The sequence below is a fragment of the Enoplosus armatus genome, chromosome 15 (genome assembly GCF_043641665.1).
Source record: "Enoplosus armatus isolate fEnoArm2 chromosome 15, fEnoArm2.hap1, whole genome shotgun sequence".
NCBI classification, from domain to species: domain Eukaryota; kingdom Metazoa; phylum Chordata; class Actinopteri; order Centrarchiformes; family Enoplosidae; genus Enoplosus; species Enoplosus armatus.
The window spans coordinates 18,667,919-18,684,901 of NC_092194.1; the positions used below are offsets into that span (position 1 = coordinate 18,667,919).

Sequence of the window (16,983 nt, forward strand, 5' to 3'; positions counted from 1 at the left end):
ACACAATTTGGTTAGTATGTCATGCGGTTTGCTTGTGGCCAAATCCAACTGAGAAACACTGAGAAACTACAACGCTTGTTGGCGCTTTTTTTAAAAAAAAATTTTATCAGAGTCAGAAGTCATTATTCATTCAGTGCTGCATGTGCTAGAAACACACAAAGTTTATCCTGATGCTACTGGAAAGGCCATTAAAATGTAAAGCGTTCCACTTGGGAGAATAAATGTCTTTATATTTCTACTGTTCAAATGGAGCAATGCAGTAAATTAAATGTTGGGCAGATTGTGGCACTAAAGGAAAGGTCAGGGGGACAACCAAAAATACTACAATTCATTTTTTGAATATCATTAATATCCATAAGACATTTCTGCAAAATCTGGACATTTGTTTAAGAGAAATCCTTCTCATGGACCAAGGGGTGAGTCAAGGGTGACGATGGAGACCATCACCAAAGTCATTTGAAATTATCCTCAGGAGACCATCACTATCACTGCCCAATTTCAGTGCAGTCTGGCTACTTTTTGAGATCGTACACTGGACCAGCGTTTGGGGCGGACCAACCAATTCGACCGACTGACCGAACCAACATCAGCAGTTAGTTGGACAAATCGTCTTATTTTGACAATCAAGAATGATGAAGTTCACACTCCTTCATTTGTTCAGAGGTCTGTTCACCTCTGGATAAGTTGTGAGTGGGCCTTTCTGTCCCTATCAACACATACTACACCTGTAGGTCCTGATGGGGGTGTGTGTATGGTTTACCGTACGATTGTGGGGGAGTGTGCTGAATGTGCAGCTTGATCATGTTGGTGTGAGAATGTCGGTGTGAGGTGTTGATTCATTGATGTGTATGTGAGAGATGTGGAGCCACATGTTCTATTATTCAATCTGTCTATCTGTCTGTTTTTTCTATCTGTCTTGGCCGGGCCATGTGCAAATCCCAACCATTCAACAGTTCTGGAGAGTAGATTGTATTAACCTCAATAATGGTAGTCTCTTTCCGTTTCTTTCTCACCCTCAACCCAGATGATGGCTCCAAGCCCACACCCACCATGGAGACTCACGTCCCCCCTGAGGGTGATGGTAAGTCTCCTTTAACTACTGATCACTTATAGCTAGTCAGCTAAGGTGCATAGCATTTTCATAACGACCACTTTGGGTTAAAATGTGGCTCATGAGATTTCTCTTTTGTGGACTTTTAAGCTGTGGATCCTCAGATTATTCCAACACTTCAGTGAAGCCGCAGTGTGTCAAGATTTTAATATTTAAACTCAAGATGCCATTTCTTAACAATGCACCGTTATATCAAATGGAAAACTCAACTGTCAGAAATACCAGATGACATATTTGATATTTTTGGAAGTACTGGGATCTTGGATGCAATTTCAATTTTGGTTTGGCTGTGCGATTGTTTGAAATATGCAGTTACTGGTGGATGCGGCATGGCTGATGAGGTTAAATAAAGCTTGGCTGTCACAAATTCTGTGGAGATCATCTAAACGTCAGAAAGTTATTGATCTATACTCTGTCTTCCTGTCATTGCAGAGATAACTGCTCCAACTCTGTGGATAAAACAGCTGGTTTATAAGGACAATAAGCAGAACAGCTCCAGTTCCAGAAAGCAAGGTGAGACAGACACCCATCCTCATTCTGAGAAGTTTACACGTTGATATGCACATTCAATTTTCACCTAAAAATTGTATGGAACAATAGTGTTACAGTCGAAACAGCCAATAGTTCCTAATTAATATGATATAATACCTATCAACACAGTAGCCATAGATTCCCAACACAGTTGTTTCAAATACAAGTGGAAGTTTTTGTGTGTTGGGAGCCAGTGTGGGATCATGTCCTTGACCATATCACTGATAAACCCACCTCTCCTCCAAGTACAACCACCTCCTCAAATATCACCCATGCACTGTTTTCAGGATACAATTATTAGCCATATATTGATCTTCAGAGGACTATGAAAACCGTACCAGAGAAGTAGCCCTAACCCTAAATAAAGTGAACACTCTGAAAGTATCAACTTGTTTCCGGTGTAACTGGTTCCAAAGCCACTAGCATAAGATGAAATGTAAAACATTTCCAGTTTGAGGACAGCCCTGCACTGCAGGGATTATATTTCCTGGTCTCTTTCGTTTGGTGTAATTTGTTTAGCTTTCTCTGTCTCCTTTTCAATTACGCCTCGACATGTTCACTACCCTCTGGGCAGCTGGACGGCTTTCACGCTTTTGCAGCAAGTCCATGAGTGAATATGGTGGGGGTTGAGTGTGTGTGTGTGTGTCTGTGTGTGTGTGTGTGTGTCTGTGTATGTGTATGTGTGTGTTAGGGTTGGACGGATATATTGGTTAGCTGATATATAGGACTGATGTTTCGTGTCTTTTATTAAATAAAACATTTTTTTATTTTGGTATATCGGTTATGCTTTGCTTCAGTAATGTCTCCTAGCTTGCCACTGAGGTGATGCAGAGGAGAGTTGTAATGTCCCGTAGTTAAGGCTAATCTTTTTTGATTTGACCGATGTAGTCCAATGTCCACCTTAAATGTGTGCTTGTTATATTAGGACACAAAGTTCACTCTCTCCCACACAATAGTACACACAATCAGTTGATTATAATATGGGGTTTCTTGGTATTTGAATGATGGGGATGTGGCAGGGGAAACTGTGGTCAGGGCGGCATTGAGGATTATATTTTATTTCAGAGATATTCACTGTGACAGCACTTTGAAACTTCTGGGGAAACACCAGCTTCCTGTTTCCAATTAGCATCCGGTGTCCTCAAAGTACAAGTGACAAGGCCGACTGAGGGGGAGATGTCATCACGTTTGAGACATGAGCGATGTGTGCGTCTGCAACGGCATCTGTATGTGATTGCATATAGTAGATGCATAGTAGATGTGTGTTTTGGTGTGTTGGTGGATGTGTCTATCAAAAGGAGATTCAATGTCTGACTGTGAATATGTGTGTGTTTATGAGTGATTGTGAGGATTGTGTGTGTGAATATGCACATGTACATAGAAATAGCTGTGTTCCTGTGTGTGAAGTGACAAAGTACATCTACTCAAATACAGTTGTGATGTTCTTGTACTTTAGCATTTTCATTGTGGTAGAACGTTTTCTTCACTACATTTCAGAAAGAAATATTGTGTTTTTAACTTCACTACATTTATATGATAGCTGCCGATAGTTACTACACTTTACTACTTCAAAGATTCACATTTTACATCCAACATAAGGTAAACTCAAACTTTTGTCCTTTCTTTTCATCCTCAACTGATTTGAAAACCAGTCCTTTTACCACTGATACCTGAGTACATTCAGTTAGAGATGAAACAATCAGTAGCTCATTCGATCGGCAATTGGCAACTATATTTGAGAGAGAAAATTTGGTGCACCAAATCCTCAATATTTAAACTCCTCAGAATCAGCACCTCCCTGTCTTTCTCTCCACACGCTGGAAAACCTGAGAGCTCAGAAATCAGCTCTCCTGTGCGCACATAAACTACATTATTCATTTTCTGGCTCTGGATACTCCATAATTATGATTTAGAGCGATGCGGGTATTGTGTTAGTGAAACGTGTTTGCTTAGGCAAAGCAATGCAAAGTCCATTTTTCAAACTGATGCTTTCTTGCCAGACTTTGACATGCTGTTGTTCTAATGTTGTAGGGAGGGGGGAGTGCTCTGTCTAGCAAGTGTGTGCAGAACTAGAAACTCGCTAACCGCCGCTCCTCCCTTGCGGCGAGGCCAACAAAAGAAAAACAAAATTCTGAAGGAATATAATGCGATCATGTCACCAAAGAGCATGATTTTGTATAAAAATCTGCACTCTAAAAAAGGGTGTTTGTTTCTTTTAATCCTTTTTGTATATCTAGTTTCAGGCAGCATGCACTTGTGTTTTACTTTTCAGCACAATAAGCGACGACAGCAACGCGTTGCTAACGAATGATGTGTTGAAAAGTAACAATTGTTGAAAATGACATTCATCCATTTTATGAGTGAATTCTCCATCTTCTCTGGTTTTGTTGCACTTTAGGTCATAAACACACACACACGCACCTACATACCTACTCACAGAGTTCCCCTATTACTAACATTTCCGCTATTTTAACTGCAGAGAAGGCTTGCTAGAGACAATATTGCAGTGATTACCCCACAGCTGAAAGCCATTGGAGTGAAGCGAAGAGGAGAGAGCGCTGGGTGGGGTGGGGGTAGGTTCAGAGAGAGAGGTATTAGGATAGAGAGAAGCAGAGAGAGAAAGAAAAGGAAAGTGAAAGAATGAGAGACAAAAGGCTAAGAGAGGTGGGAGGAAGGGATTGAAAGTGATAAAATGTGTATTATAAAAAAAGAGAAAGAAAGTAACAGAGAAATAAGGAAAAGAGAAGTGATTTAAGAATAGTTTCACTTGGCTCAGTGCCTGGAGGACGAGGGCCAAAGTGAAAAGCATAAAATGGGGCACACCAGTTCTCATCCAAGATACTGCAGGCGGTCATCTTTTGTCCATTATCAGTTTGCCCCAAAGGAAAAAGTACCACAACAACAAGCAAATTGTTACAGTGGTTCCTGACATCCACTTGTGTGGCTTTGTTTTCTGAGGGTTTGCGTTTCTCATCAGTTCCTGCCAAGGGAAGAGATATAAAATTGAAAAAGAAACAAAAATAAAAAGTAAATAGAGCAGAAATGCAAGGCAGGCAAAGAAGTCGTAGATTGAATTTCAACTCCACACAAAACTGAGAGGATTACATTGCAAGCGTCCAGCCCTTTTCCATTTATATGTATAAAAACAATTTTCTTTTGGGAATCCTAGCGCCTGGCGCCAGCATAACCTCTGTATAATAAACAGTGCTAAATAATTTGGATGTGAAGGAACCTTGGCGAGGACCAGAGCCACGGCACTGCGCTAAGAACACTTGTGTGAGTCTTCGCAGAAGAAAAAGTTCTTTAGTGTAGGGACACATTTAGTTCTCTGTTGACAGCCATGCTCAGAAAACATGAACGCTCTCTCTCTCTCTCTCTCTCTCTCTCTCTCTCTCTCTCTCTCTCTCTCTCTCTCTCTCTCTCTCTCTCTCTCTCTCTCTCTCTCTCTCTCTCTCTCTCTCTCTCTCTCTCTCTCTCTCTCTCTCTCTCTCTCTCTCACACACTCTCACACACACACACACACACACACACACACACACCTCCCACCCTCCTCGGCAGGCCTCAGGTCTGTTGCTGAACCAGCCACCACTGTCAACTCCATCCTTATTAAGATTACCATGGAGGATGACAAAGTGCTTAACATTTGTAGATCATGATTTGTGAAATAAATTCAATCTCTTCCTGTTTCTGTCCTCTAAGAAACTATTAACTTATCTCATTCTTGATGAAATCCTGCATATTTAAAGTTTGAAAATCAACTAGTTTGTTCTTGTGAGTGCCATGGATTGACAGGTATGAATGCTCATGCAACATGTGTTAGACCGACAGCAGGATTATTCGATTAAAGAGAGCGACCCCTTTCACATACAAGTACGCACTTGATCCAGTGTTAATATAAAACGATTGATTATAGCCAGTCTAAGTAAATGATGCCTCCTCCACCACTGTTGTGGGGTCGAGAATATACTTAAAATTCTGTAGAGGAGAAGCCTCACATCTAATTTCACAAGCTCCTTTCCTGATGTTGAATCAGGCAGCGACTGTGTCGTATTGTCTTAATTATGCTTTGGTTACTGGAACTGTGTGAGCTGAGACTACCGGCACGGCTGAGGCACTAATCAGCTCCACAATGTGAAAATACCACGTCACCACCCTGAAGACGAGGCTCCAAACGGTTAGCATCAACCTCTCATTGTAGCTTAATGCTTTCATAGCACACTTGAATGTAAAATGAAAGATGGATAAGGAGTGGCAAAAGCACACTTCATTGCCATGGTAACGAGGTTAGCATGCAGCTCTGTTGTACTTGGCTTAAGAGTGAGCAATGGACTAAATGGATGTGAATGTAAATATAGTGTGGTGGGACAAGGTGTTACAGGAGCATCTCTCAAGGGCCAAGCGGTTGTTGTTGAGACAGATATGACAGATCGTGGTGGGTAAAGACTTCCTAATACAACCTGAGGGAGGGCTAGTAAAGGTTTTGTGGTAGCAGTGCTTCATGTTTAATATGTTGCTGGATACAGATTCATTTATACAGCTTGGTGAGGTTTGTTTGTGTCCATAGCAGCATCTGTAGCCTCAGGTCTCTGAAGGATCGTTTTTGAAGCTTAGTCCTCGGAACCCAAGACCAAATCCAAACAAACAAAAAAAACTTCCACTTCTTTTCCAGAGCTTTCACCACATCCTACAGAGTTTTCTTCCATCTTATCCTCCACCCTCCCCTATGAACCTTGTGACAGATAACTTTTTTGTGGGTTTCTGTTTTCCCGACTGTGGTGCCTCTGTATTGAGTGTGTTTCTCATGGTTTTAGAGAAAGTTCCCTCTTGTGACCAGGAGCGACAGAGCGCACTGGACGAGGCTCGGCAGAATCCTCGTGAGGCCATTTTCATCCCCGACTGTGGGCCCGGAGGCCTTTACAAACCGGTCCAGTGCCACCAGTCCACAGGCTACTGCTGGTGTGTTCTGGTGGACACGGGACGGCCCATTCCTGGAACCTCCACCAGGTAATGTAATTTATTTTTTGGAAGCAATGTTATTTTTTGAAATCAACTTTTAATGCAAAGTGCCGTTACTACATACATACAGGAGCTAGTTGTCAGGTGTCTCTAGACTCTCGAGTCATAGCAGCTCTGTGAGGCTATCTATTCAAGCTAAATGCTAATGTCAGAAGGCTCACATGTGCACAATGACAATGCTAACATGCTGATGTTATTTAGGTATAATGTTAACCATGTTCCCCATCCTAGTTTAGCGTGTTAGCATGCATGAAAACTTTGACCTGCTGGAGGGGCTAGAGGAAAAGTCCGGGAATCAACAAAGTCATTGGGATTAAACGCCTGGGCGGATATCTGCACCCAGTTTCATGGCAAGACATCAATAATTGTTGATATATTTCAGTCTGGAAAAAAGTGGTGGACCAACAGACCAACATTGCCATCCCTAGAGCTAATGGCTATAAGCTACTCCCGCTGCTAAGACCTTAAATTTCTTGAGGAATTCTGGATCCAAGCTGTCAAATTGCTGGTTTCACTTGGCAAAGCAATTAGCTTCAAGCTCTGATGGGAATATCATTTAGCTGGCCATAAACACTGGTAAGACATTTGTTTTCAGTGCAGTTGCTGCTGTTTATATTGCTTTCAGGGAAATGGCGGAGGCACAATGGGTTTTTGCAAGAGCTGTATATCACAGGGATGGAGATGAGGCAACAGAAAAATGCTGAATAAATGAAGCCCATTGCTCATGTTTTGGTTGTTTAAAAGCTTTTCATGATTTGTATCTAGAACGTGAATATTACAACTTGTAACACGCTGGACAAAGGGAAAGAGAAGGAAAAGGATGTTTGAAAAACGGCAAGCATGCACCGGTAAATAGATGAGCTGTTTTTGTTCCTGAAGGGGCTTCATCATTCTCAATCCACAAAGGGTTTATGTTTTACGGGATGAGGTACAGACTTTCCTCCAATCAAAACATTTTTTTAAGTTAGTTTGGTCTTGCTACTATTTGAATACAGGACAGCCCAAGTTTAATTTCAAATCAATGAGATACCAGCATATTTATAATGAATAAATTACATGCATAGTAGCAAAACTTGCACAAACCAAATTCTCATCTGCATTTCAACTTAAAGCAATTATTTCTTCATATGAGAATTTCATGTATGTTGGACTAGACCTCATGTCACTCATCCCAATTTCTTTCCTCTGGACAGCAACATGCAGTCATACATCAGACATCCCATCTTGGATCAGTGGCCCTGCAGACTGAAAAAAAAATGACAACTTGCTTTTACTTTGAAAAAAAAAAAGAACCAAATGAGACACACATGCTCAATTTTCCATCCTATTCAAGAACCACTGATACAATAGCCAGGAGAAAACGAGTCATGCCACGCATAATGCCGAACAGTTTGTCATGGCTCTGAAACAAAGCTTTGTGTACGTCAAATCAAATTTATTTATTAAGCGTTTATGAAGAGAGAGGTTAATCACTGTCAATAATTCTTTACAGATCAAAAAACGAATACACATATTAAAGCCAAAGAGCAACAGGTTGTAGTTTAAAGAAACCAGAACAGCATGAATGGGAGGAGATTAGGGAGAGCGCATGTTTTCATAACGCAGATCGACAATAACGTCTCCTGGTTTTGAGCCCCGCCTCAGATTGTTGGAGGGAAAACAGGAAATCTTTTGTATTTTTGTTTTTTTTGTCAAGTCAATCTTTGTTTTATTTCCTATGGCTGATCAAATTTGTCATCATGGACGAGCTTCTACTTGGATGTCAAGGTTTTCCAAACATTGCTAAAACAGATTTATTCTTTCAGCTTCTTCTTCAGTCTCATGCAGCCATGTTCCTGCTGTCCTCTCCTCTCTGTGTAACAGGTACCAGACGCCGGAGTGTGACGGTGCAGCAGGATCTCGCGTCTCAGACACAGAAGATCCCTTCCAAGGCAGAGACCTGACAGGTTTTCTTCACTTTTCACTGCAGTTATACTCATTTTGGGGCTTGGGGGGTTGCAGAAACCGAATTTTATTTATTGTCTTGTGTCAAAACATATTTTTAACAAATGGAGGAGTAAATTATCACTGGCACTCCCTCAAATATGCTAATAATCCAAACAACCATTGTTGACATTTGCTAAGCCCCGCCCTCCTGAGTTACTGTTGCTATGTCTATATGCAGTTTACAGTGGTAACAGTGGGAGATTTAACCTTGAAATCAAAAAGCCGGCTTCTCGTTTCTAGCTGGTGACCATCGATTTTGCTGTTGTTGGCAGTTGCAGCTAGTTAGCTAATTAGGCTAACATGTTTTGTGAGTTGGCTGAAAACACTGATGATCCACGAACAAGACATGGAAATAAAAAAGCAGCAGCAATGTTCTTGTGTTGCAGTGTAGAAGTAGTTAGTCTAATAAGAATAAGGGTAAGATGAGACTTTATTTTCAGTCTAACATAACGCTGGTTGGCTGCTGGGCTTACATACTTGGATAAGTAGCACAAAGGTGAAATTTATGATTCACTGTTCGCAACTGTATGTTTCACTTTTACTGTTACCAAAGAAAAGGCTTTCAAGATGTGGACTACCCGATGTGTTGTGGAAAACGTAACGCTATCTTGAATAATGACTTTGGCCGGAGTTGCTGGAGTGTAAACTTCCCTAAATCCAATGAAGAGCGGGACAGAGCTGCCAATGTTACCGCAAACACTGTTAGCATCCAGGCCCAGTTTCCACACAATGGTGAAATACTACACAGTGCATGTGCCCGTCGTGACCGGGGCTTGTGACCTGTAACCACACACACTTATGTAGTATGAAAAGTCCTTGGCCCTTGAGGTACCACTGGGTCACCATTGTAGGTAGTAAGCTAGTTAGCAGCTTACGCCAGAGCAGACAAACACACTGTTTGAGCTATTTATTACACTTTTGCTCTTGTACGGAGAATCTCTCACAAATGCCCCATGCACACTGCTTCAGCATGTGGAGAAATACAAAGCTTGACCTGCGGTGCTTAGTTACAGCATTGCAGCTCGGAGACTTGAAGAGTCTGTTTTTTCACTGTCATACTAACTGACCAGATAGAGGCATTTGATTAAGAATCGACTAAACCTCACTTTGTGGTGTTGGACTCCCTGACAGCAAAGATCAGAGACTCTCCTCTGAACCAGAGGTCGCAACCTCGGCTCATACTCCCCTGCCCTTGTTACTGCTCACTTACTTTTGTTGCCCCTCTGTTTCCCCATCATTTAAGGTTGCATTGTAACTCTTATTTAATTCCCCATCTGGTGAGTTTACAGAGTCAAGCATGACTCCTGACTGTGCAGCAGATGTGTGGCATGTTTTATGGAAGGTGTGAGTGTTGCGGGGTGTGGTGGTGAGGCTTGGGGGGGGGGGGGGGGGCTGCTGGGGGTGTTGGAGACCACAGGGTGCTGAGTGGAGATATTTTTATGTACTGTAGAGGGATGTTCTGAACCGCCACAACAAAGCACAATATTTCATGGTTGTCACATCAATGCAAGAGGAGAAAAGAATGCTTGAGAGGGCAGTCTATGAGCAGCATGCAGATACAGGTTCAATCTCACTGTACACAAAGTGGCACAATACCACCTCTGTGAGGAGGAGCAGATAAGAGCTCTTCCCCTGAGACCAAAGGCTGGGATCTGTTAACTTCCAGTTCAGTCAGTTCAGGAACTGTGTTTTGTTCAAAATCTATATATTAAAAGCCTTTGGTGAAAATAGTTTGGTCTTATCTAGTCTATTAACAAATAAAATATTCTGTTTACATTTGCTCCTGTCCTGTCATAACACTACAAAGACCAGGAATGAAATACAGTCTCCTACGATGTTGGAGTGACAGTTGGAAATAATTTAAGCACCCGTGCATTTTTGTATGAACAGCTTTATCTGGTTGTAACTTTTTTAAGGCGCTAAAGATAAAGAAACTGAGAAGAAAAATCTCCGTACTTCAGCTTCTCACAGGTTATTAACATATGCAACCAGCGAAGATGTGCCATAAGTGAACATTACTTTGATTTAATGGTTTGTGGACCTTCCCTCTGTCTATGCCTGATGAGATGTGAGTATTTTTAGAGAAACAAACGTTTTTAATACAGCTTTAATGTGTTTTCAGTCTTCAGATTAACAAGACCAAATCTGAAGTGGCCCTGAGCCTGTTTGACGCCGCCAGAGGTCCTGCACCACACTGTGCCCTTAACACCTTGCCACATAGGCAGCATACGACATAACGGTTTGCGCTTCATAACACCTCCCAATTTAACACATGGATTAAGGCGCAGCAAGGCAGTGCTTCTCCGAGCTTGTCGTGTCGTAGGAAATGCTAATTGGATTCACCTGGCGGGGCAGCGGCCCACCTCCCACAGAACCCCCTGAGCCGACACAAAAGGATTGAAAAGACATGAACAGAGCAGAGAACAAGGAGGCCACAAGCGCTCAGAGGAAGAGGAGGAGGGGATCGACTAAGAAAGCTTGAGCAAAAGAGACTGAAAAAAAAAAAGAATGAGAAGATTAGTTTACTATGCAGCTGCGTTTGAAGTTTCCCTTTAAGAGACACAATTAGGAGGGAAAAATTTGCACTGGTTTAGCGTGCTATTAAAACCATACATCTGGGCAATTAAAGAGAGCTACCCAAGGTGTTCAGAATTGTGTCATAAAAGTTAACAGGTCTGCACTGCTCAACAAAACTCTCTCATCACCACACACTTCTGTTCCACCTCTCGCCATGTGCCTCAGCTCTGCTTTTCTGAACTCTTACAAAACAGCCAAACTATGTATTTCACTTCTATTGAAAATATGTTCACAGTGATTCACCAGTAACTGTGAGCGTATGCCAGATACACCTGGTTTGTCATTATGCTCTGGGCAAGGTTTGCATGCTTTCTTTTACCGTGTAACAGCCGTTTTCCGTTTGACATCTGTCACACTGGTTCACTGGTGTTGAGGCTTTAGAGGCACTTCAGCTTCACTGTGCCGTAATGACTCAAATTAGTTGTGGAAGGTAATTTTGGTGTATTTTTGTCTTTGATTTGTGCCAGGCTGCCCAGAGGGGAAGAAAGTGGAATTCATTACAAGCTTGTTAGATGCCCTCACCACAGACATGGTGCAAGCCATAACCTCACCAGCCCCCTCTGGTGGTGGGAGGTAAGTAGTGTAACGTACCACTGAAGACCCAAGAGAGTTGTACCTGAGCAGGAGACCTCATGGCTCATTCTTTGTAGAAACTCCCACCTCTTCTGGTTTTTCTCAAAAATTCCTTCCCACTGGTTTTCGGAATTGAACACACATATTTCATCTGTGACATGCAACGCACAGATCTTGGCACAGACACTGACAGGGTTTGGTGTTCACTTTCCATCAATGCTAGAACTATATACCCTGATGGGACTGAAAGGTATTTGCATTAAAGCTGTCCATGCTTTCCTTCTGCAAAGCAAAGCAGAAAGTTGATTTAAAGTGATTTTATTGCAAGCTAAGCTGAAATAAAATAAGATGTCACTTTCTGACAGAAAGCAAGACTGCCCAAAGTATCCAAATGTACATTTCATTTCATGAGAAATCAACAAAATGGACCAATCTTTTTGAGTGTGACGTGATGTGATTACACATTAAATGGAAGTGAGTCATGCAGGATTAATACGTTTAACAGGCTTTAAATGCACATTTGAAAAAGCATTTCTGCCTTTAATTTACCTTTTGAGAAGTTTACATCAGATCATATTTTGCTACTGCCCTTTATGCCAGTCATTCTACGTTTTGAAACATCCATGCTCTCACTCCCATCTGTTCCTCTAACCAGGTTTGTTGAGCCTGATCCCAGTCACACTTTAGAGGAGAGGGTAGTGCACTGGTACTTCGCCCAGCTGGATAACAATGGCAGCCACGACATCAACAAGAAGGAACTCAAGCCGTTTAAGAGGTACCTGAAGAAGAAAGCCAAACCCAAGAAATGCGCCCGCAAGTTCACCGACTACTGTGACCTGAATAAGGACAGGGCCATTTCCCTGCAGGAGCTGAAAGGGTGCCTGGGCGTCAGCAAGGAGGGTAAGAGGAAAGGGAAAGCTGGGGAAATACTGAGTGGGAGGAAACAGGATGGTTGGGAGTGGGTTGGCAGGGTCATAGAGGAGGTCATGACCCTGGTATGAACCTCAGACCAGCTGGGGAAATCTACATACAGAGTCTTGCCCATTGCCATGCAGAAGTCATTTTCTAGAGTTTAACAGCTACTTTAACGAATACAAAACAAATGAAATATCATCATAGAATTATCAAATTGAGGATTTATGAGAATAAAAGAGGTACTTGGTTGTGTTAAAATGATAACTCGAAAGTGTGAACCATTTACATTTATTCCCACATTAGATTTTTAATAATATAATCATCAAGTCATAGTTTTAAAAAGTCAGTCAGTGGTTTAGAGGAAGGGATGAAGTAGCTGTGATGCATGTGACAAACAGATGTGTTGGCAGTCTAAATAAGTTGCACCGCTCCACTCACTGATGAATATTTAGACAAGACTAATGTGTTAGTGGATCCTAGACGCTGTCTGGACCGGAAAACTGAAACTACTCATCATGAGTGTACAGACTGGTCCTAATAGAGATCATTAACAACTGTCAAAGCAGCTTACAGTGAGCAGCTGCTGCCAGCTATGATCCAAAATATCATTCAGCCAAAAGAAAAGAAAATCAGAAGAAATGATGAAATGAGGTATTAAGTAGTTAGAAGATGGTCAGAAGTTGTGACACACAAAGTAAACTTTTAATTCAAGAAAGATAAATGAACAAAGTGACAGGTAGCTGTACTGATGTATGGGATGTAAAAAAATGTATGCTATATTTAAAGTGTACTATAATTATTTTCTTTTCACGGCACATTTTAAGTTTCAGTGACTCAAGAACACGTCCACCTCCATTCAGTTTAATCCTTGTTTTTTCTCTTTTGCAGGTACTTCAACAACAAGTGGCAACCAAGGGACAAGGCAAGGGACAAAATTGTTCAGTAAGGCAAACTAATACGCTTTTACTAATTGGCTGGCTTTGGCTTTGACTGCTGTAGCTGGCTTATTGTGTAACCCATTAACATGCACACGGTGAAATGCAGCAGTTTACAACTAGTTGACACAGCAGCATTTGATTTACGTGCTTTGTACAGAACACAGAAAGTTTGAGGTGTGTGTCCTTGTGTATCTGTATGGATGTGTAGTTATTTGTTTGTGTGTGTGTGTGTGTGTGTGTGTGTGTGTGTGTGTGTGTGTGTGTGTGTGTGTGTGTGTTCTGCTGGAGAGTGGTTTTGTCTGCAGTGAGTGACATCTCATCTCATGTTATGACCATAAAGATAGAAATGAGATTTGAGGTTTTATTCTGATTGACAGGCCAGAAAATTAAGCCAACTCTAATGATGACTTTTGTGGGGCTGCAACTCATAATTATTTTCATTTCATTGATTAATCTGCTGATTATTTTCTCCATTAATCATTATTTTGTCTATAATATGTCAGAAAATAGTGAAAAATGCCCATTATAATTTGCCCCAAGGTGTCATCTTCAAATTTATCGGACCATCAGTCTAATATCATATATTCACCCCATTGAGCGTATATTGGTCCCGTTGGTGCTGTTGACTCTGGCCACTGGGCCGGTTCAGCGCCACATAGCACTGAGGTCATGTGTTTACCCTGGCGGTGCCCCGCGGCGCCTGGAGAACAGTGGCTCGGAGCGGGCATAGCGTCAGGCCTCTCGGACCGCGGGCACGGCAGCCAGGATAAACAGCCCCCGTACTGGAAGAGCAAAGAAGGAGGCTTGGTGGGTTGTTTTTGCTCTGGTCACCAAATCTCTCACCTTCATGCTTAAGAGCTGGAGGTAAAGGGCCTGACAGCTTTATACAGCTCCTTATGCTGCCACTCAGGCACTTTGAGCTAGTGATGACTGTGGAGAGAGTGAGGTATGTAGAAAAGAAGAGACAGAGAAAGCCTGCAGGAGAAGCAGGAGTCTGTTAGAAACATATGGCAGCATTCTGTCTTGACAAAGATAGACGGCCATTGTGTTCAGGTATGCCTAGCTGATCCTCAATGGCCTGGATCCCTTTAAGTCAAGCTGCATTTGCCAGGCATTAAATCTTATCATGCTCTGTCGCAGCTTTGGATCGTCACTGGAGTGTTGTTGGACATATTTACAGTTTACAGTATGTGCTTTTTGGTGAAGGATTGTGAGCACGTGGGGCAGAGTGGAGCACATCTGTACGAGGCTCCTCGCTCTCGACACGTTTGCAACAGCAAAGGAAAACATCTGAATACCTTGTGTGAGTTTTGAAGTGCTGGAGAGGGTGGCATCCATCCTCAGAAGAGACTGGAAAGCTCATTATAGATGAGATATGCAACAGAAGCCCAGTGCAGTGATTTTCTCTGTAAACCCATCTCACAGTCAGGCCATCGGTGAGCAGCAGGTCTGGTAGTTCAGACGGCCCCAGCATTAAGTCTCGTTCACTGTAATGAACAAAATACAAAAATGCTTCACTGTTAAACTTGTTGCAATTGGTTTTGGCAGCAGGGTTCATGATGTTCTTTTTAGTCTTAACTCCATTTAGAAAAGATGTAAACACACGTTTGAATAAGTACAAACACATGCGGGTGTGCAAGTATGAATGCTTGCACGCACAAAAACACATCGCACATGGGCATACACAATTATAAGATATTAGAGGATCTATTGTGAGTGCTTACAGAGGGTTTAGTTTGCAGGATGCATCAGCTGTTGTTGAGCATGAGTAGTTGTGTATTGGATAACATTTATCCTGCAACCTACAGTGCGTGCTGCTATGCACTACAGTCACAGCATGCTCAACTTCAGGTATAGTCAGACTGACAGGGACTAAAAGTCATTCATTTATAAAGGGGTTGAATGACGGACACTAATGGACTAGTGCTTTTGCAGCCATTGGATCGGTTTGATGGTGGATGATAGAAATGTTGGCTGTTCTTAAACTTTGCTTCAAAAATGAACCATCACAATTCAGTTAGTTAAGCTTCATTTATTCAGGAAGTCTCACTGTGATCTGGTGTCACAGCTGTTCAGTGTGAACTCAACAAAGGCTGTTAAATATCTTGGTAACTTCATAGCAAGGTCTTATAAATGAAATACAGATATGCTGATGCCTTCTAGATGTCAGTGGTGAACATCTAACCTTTTTATATAACTCACAGCAGTGAGCTGTTTTGAGTAATGAACTAAACGGCATTGTGGTAAATGGCGTCCAGCGGTTTAAGGGTAGTGACAGCAGCAAGCGTACAGGATATCTACATGGTCCAGTGTAGATAGTATAGTGTTCCGGAGAAACAACCAATTTTCATTTTTAGGTTTTGAGTGAGGCATTCAGCTGGAGATTTGTAGGACAGTAAGAGGAGGGAGAAAGCAACATTTGAAAAGAAAGATTTCTACTTTGCTTATTGAAAATAATTTTAAAACTGTTTTTACAGTAACCATTCATTGGCTGATGGTGTGTATTAATTATAATCCTATAAATGATCTGATGTCATTAAGTACTGATGACTAAGAAGGAATATGAGGAATATTGCCACTTCGTCACTGAAGATATTTAGGGGCTGATTCCACCTGACAATGGCCATTTCAAACTTCCTGCTGTTCTGCAGGTGAAGCTTGCGTTGACAAAAACAGATGTCAGATGTGCACTTTTTGTGTCCTGTCTGCTGTTTTATGTCAAACTCCTCTCCTCTCTTCCTTTCCCGTCTCCATTCCTGCTCTCTCCTCTCCTGTTTGTCCTGGCTGTGGCCGTCATTAAGCAGGAATGAAAGGAGGGCATTATGAGGCAGGCCTGGCACAGAGGCTGCAGGACCATTAGAGAGCCTAGAGCCCTGTCCTCTCAGAGCCAACAGCAATTACTCCACACCACTTGTGTTTTAATTACTGTGACATCAGCTCGACACACTGTACTGTGTTAAAGGTAAAAGACGTCAACAGAGAGTACTGTGACAGTTAGATAAGCATTGCTTTACTCACCATCTCTACCTGTTACTCTGGTGATGAGTTTGCTACAAAAATCCTTATTTCATGGGCTGTTCTACGAAGCTGACTCAGGCCTGTGTATTTGTCTCCTTAGCCAAGTCCTTTCTCCCCAGTTGCCACCATGTACATGTATACCATGATTCCCAGCTCTTGAGCTAAGTGTCTTTATTAGCCGGTCCCAGGTGAGGCGAGGCGATTCACCGCTAGACAGGATCTGCTTTCAGCTCTTTATCACAAGTGGGGCCAAGGTGTCCAGGGAGAGGCCAGGGAGCTTTGTGTTGTTAATGGCACAGACAGTGTCCTCAGTGACTG

General features: G+C 42.1%; 1 protein-coding gene across 1 annotated transcript in view; it reads left to right on the top strand.

The window, feature by feature from the left end:
• Nucleotides 1-16,983, top strand: part of smoc1 (SPARC related modular calcium binding 1) — a 43,301-nt gene that overhangs the window by 24,441 nt on the left and 1,877 nt on the right. The window contains exons 8-14 of the mRNA XM_070920559.1: nucleotides 992-1,081; nucleotides 1,544-1,624; nucleotides 6,454-6,646; nucleotides 8,522-8,604; nucleotides 11,689-11,794; nucleotides 12,450-12,694; nucleotides 13,598-13,631. Coding sequence (XP_070776660.1) covers nucleotides 992-1,081; nucleotides 1,544-1,624; nucleotides 6,454-6,646; nucleotides 8,522-8,604; nucleotides 11,689-11,794; nucleotides 12,450-12,694; nucleotides 13,598-13,631 — 832 coding nt within the window. The remainder of the gene's footprint in view (nucleotides 1-991; nucleotides 1,082-1,543; nucleotides 1,625-6,453; nucleotides 6,647-8,521; nucleotides 8,605-11,688; nucleotides 11,795-12,449; nucleotides 12,695-13,597; nucleotides 13,632-16,983) is intronic.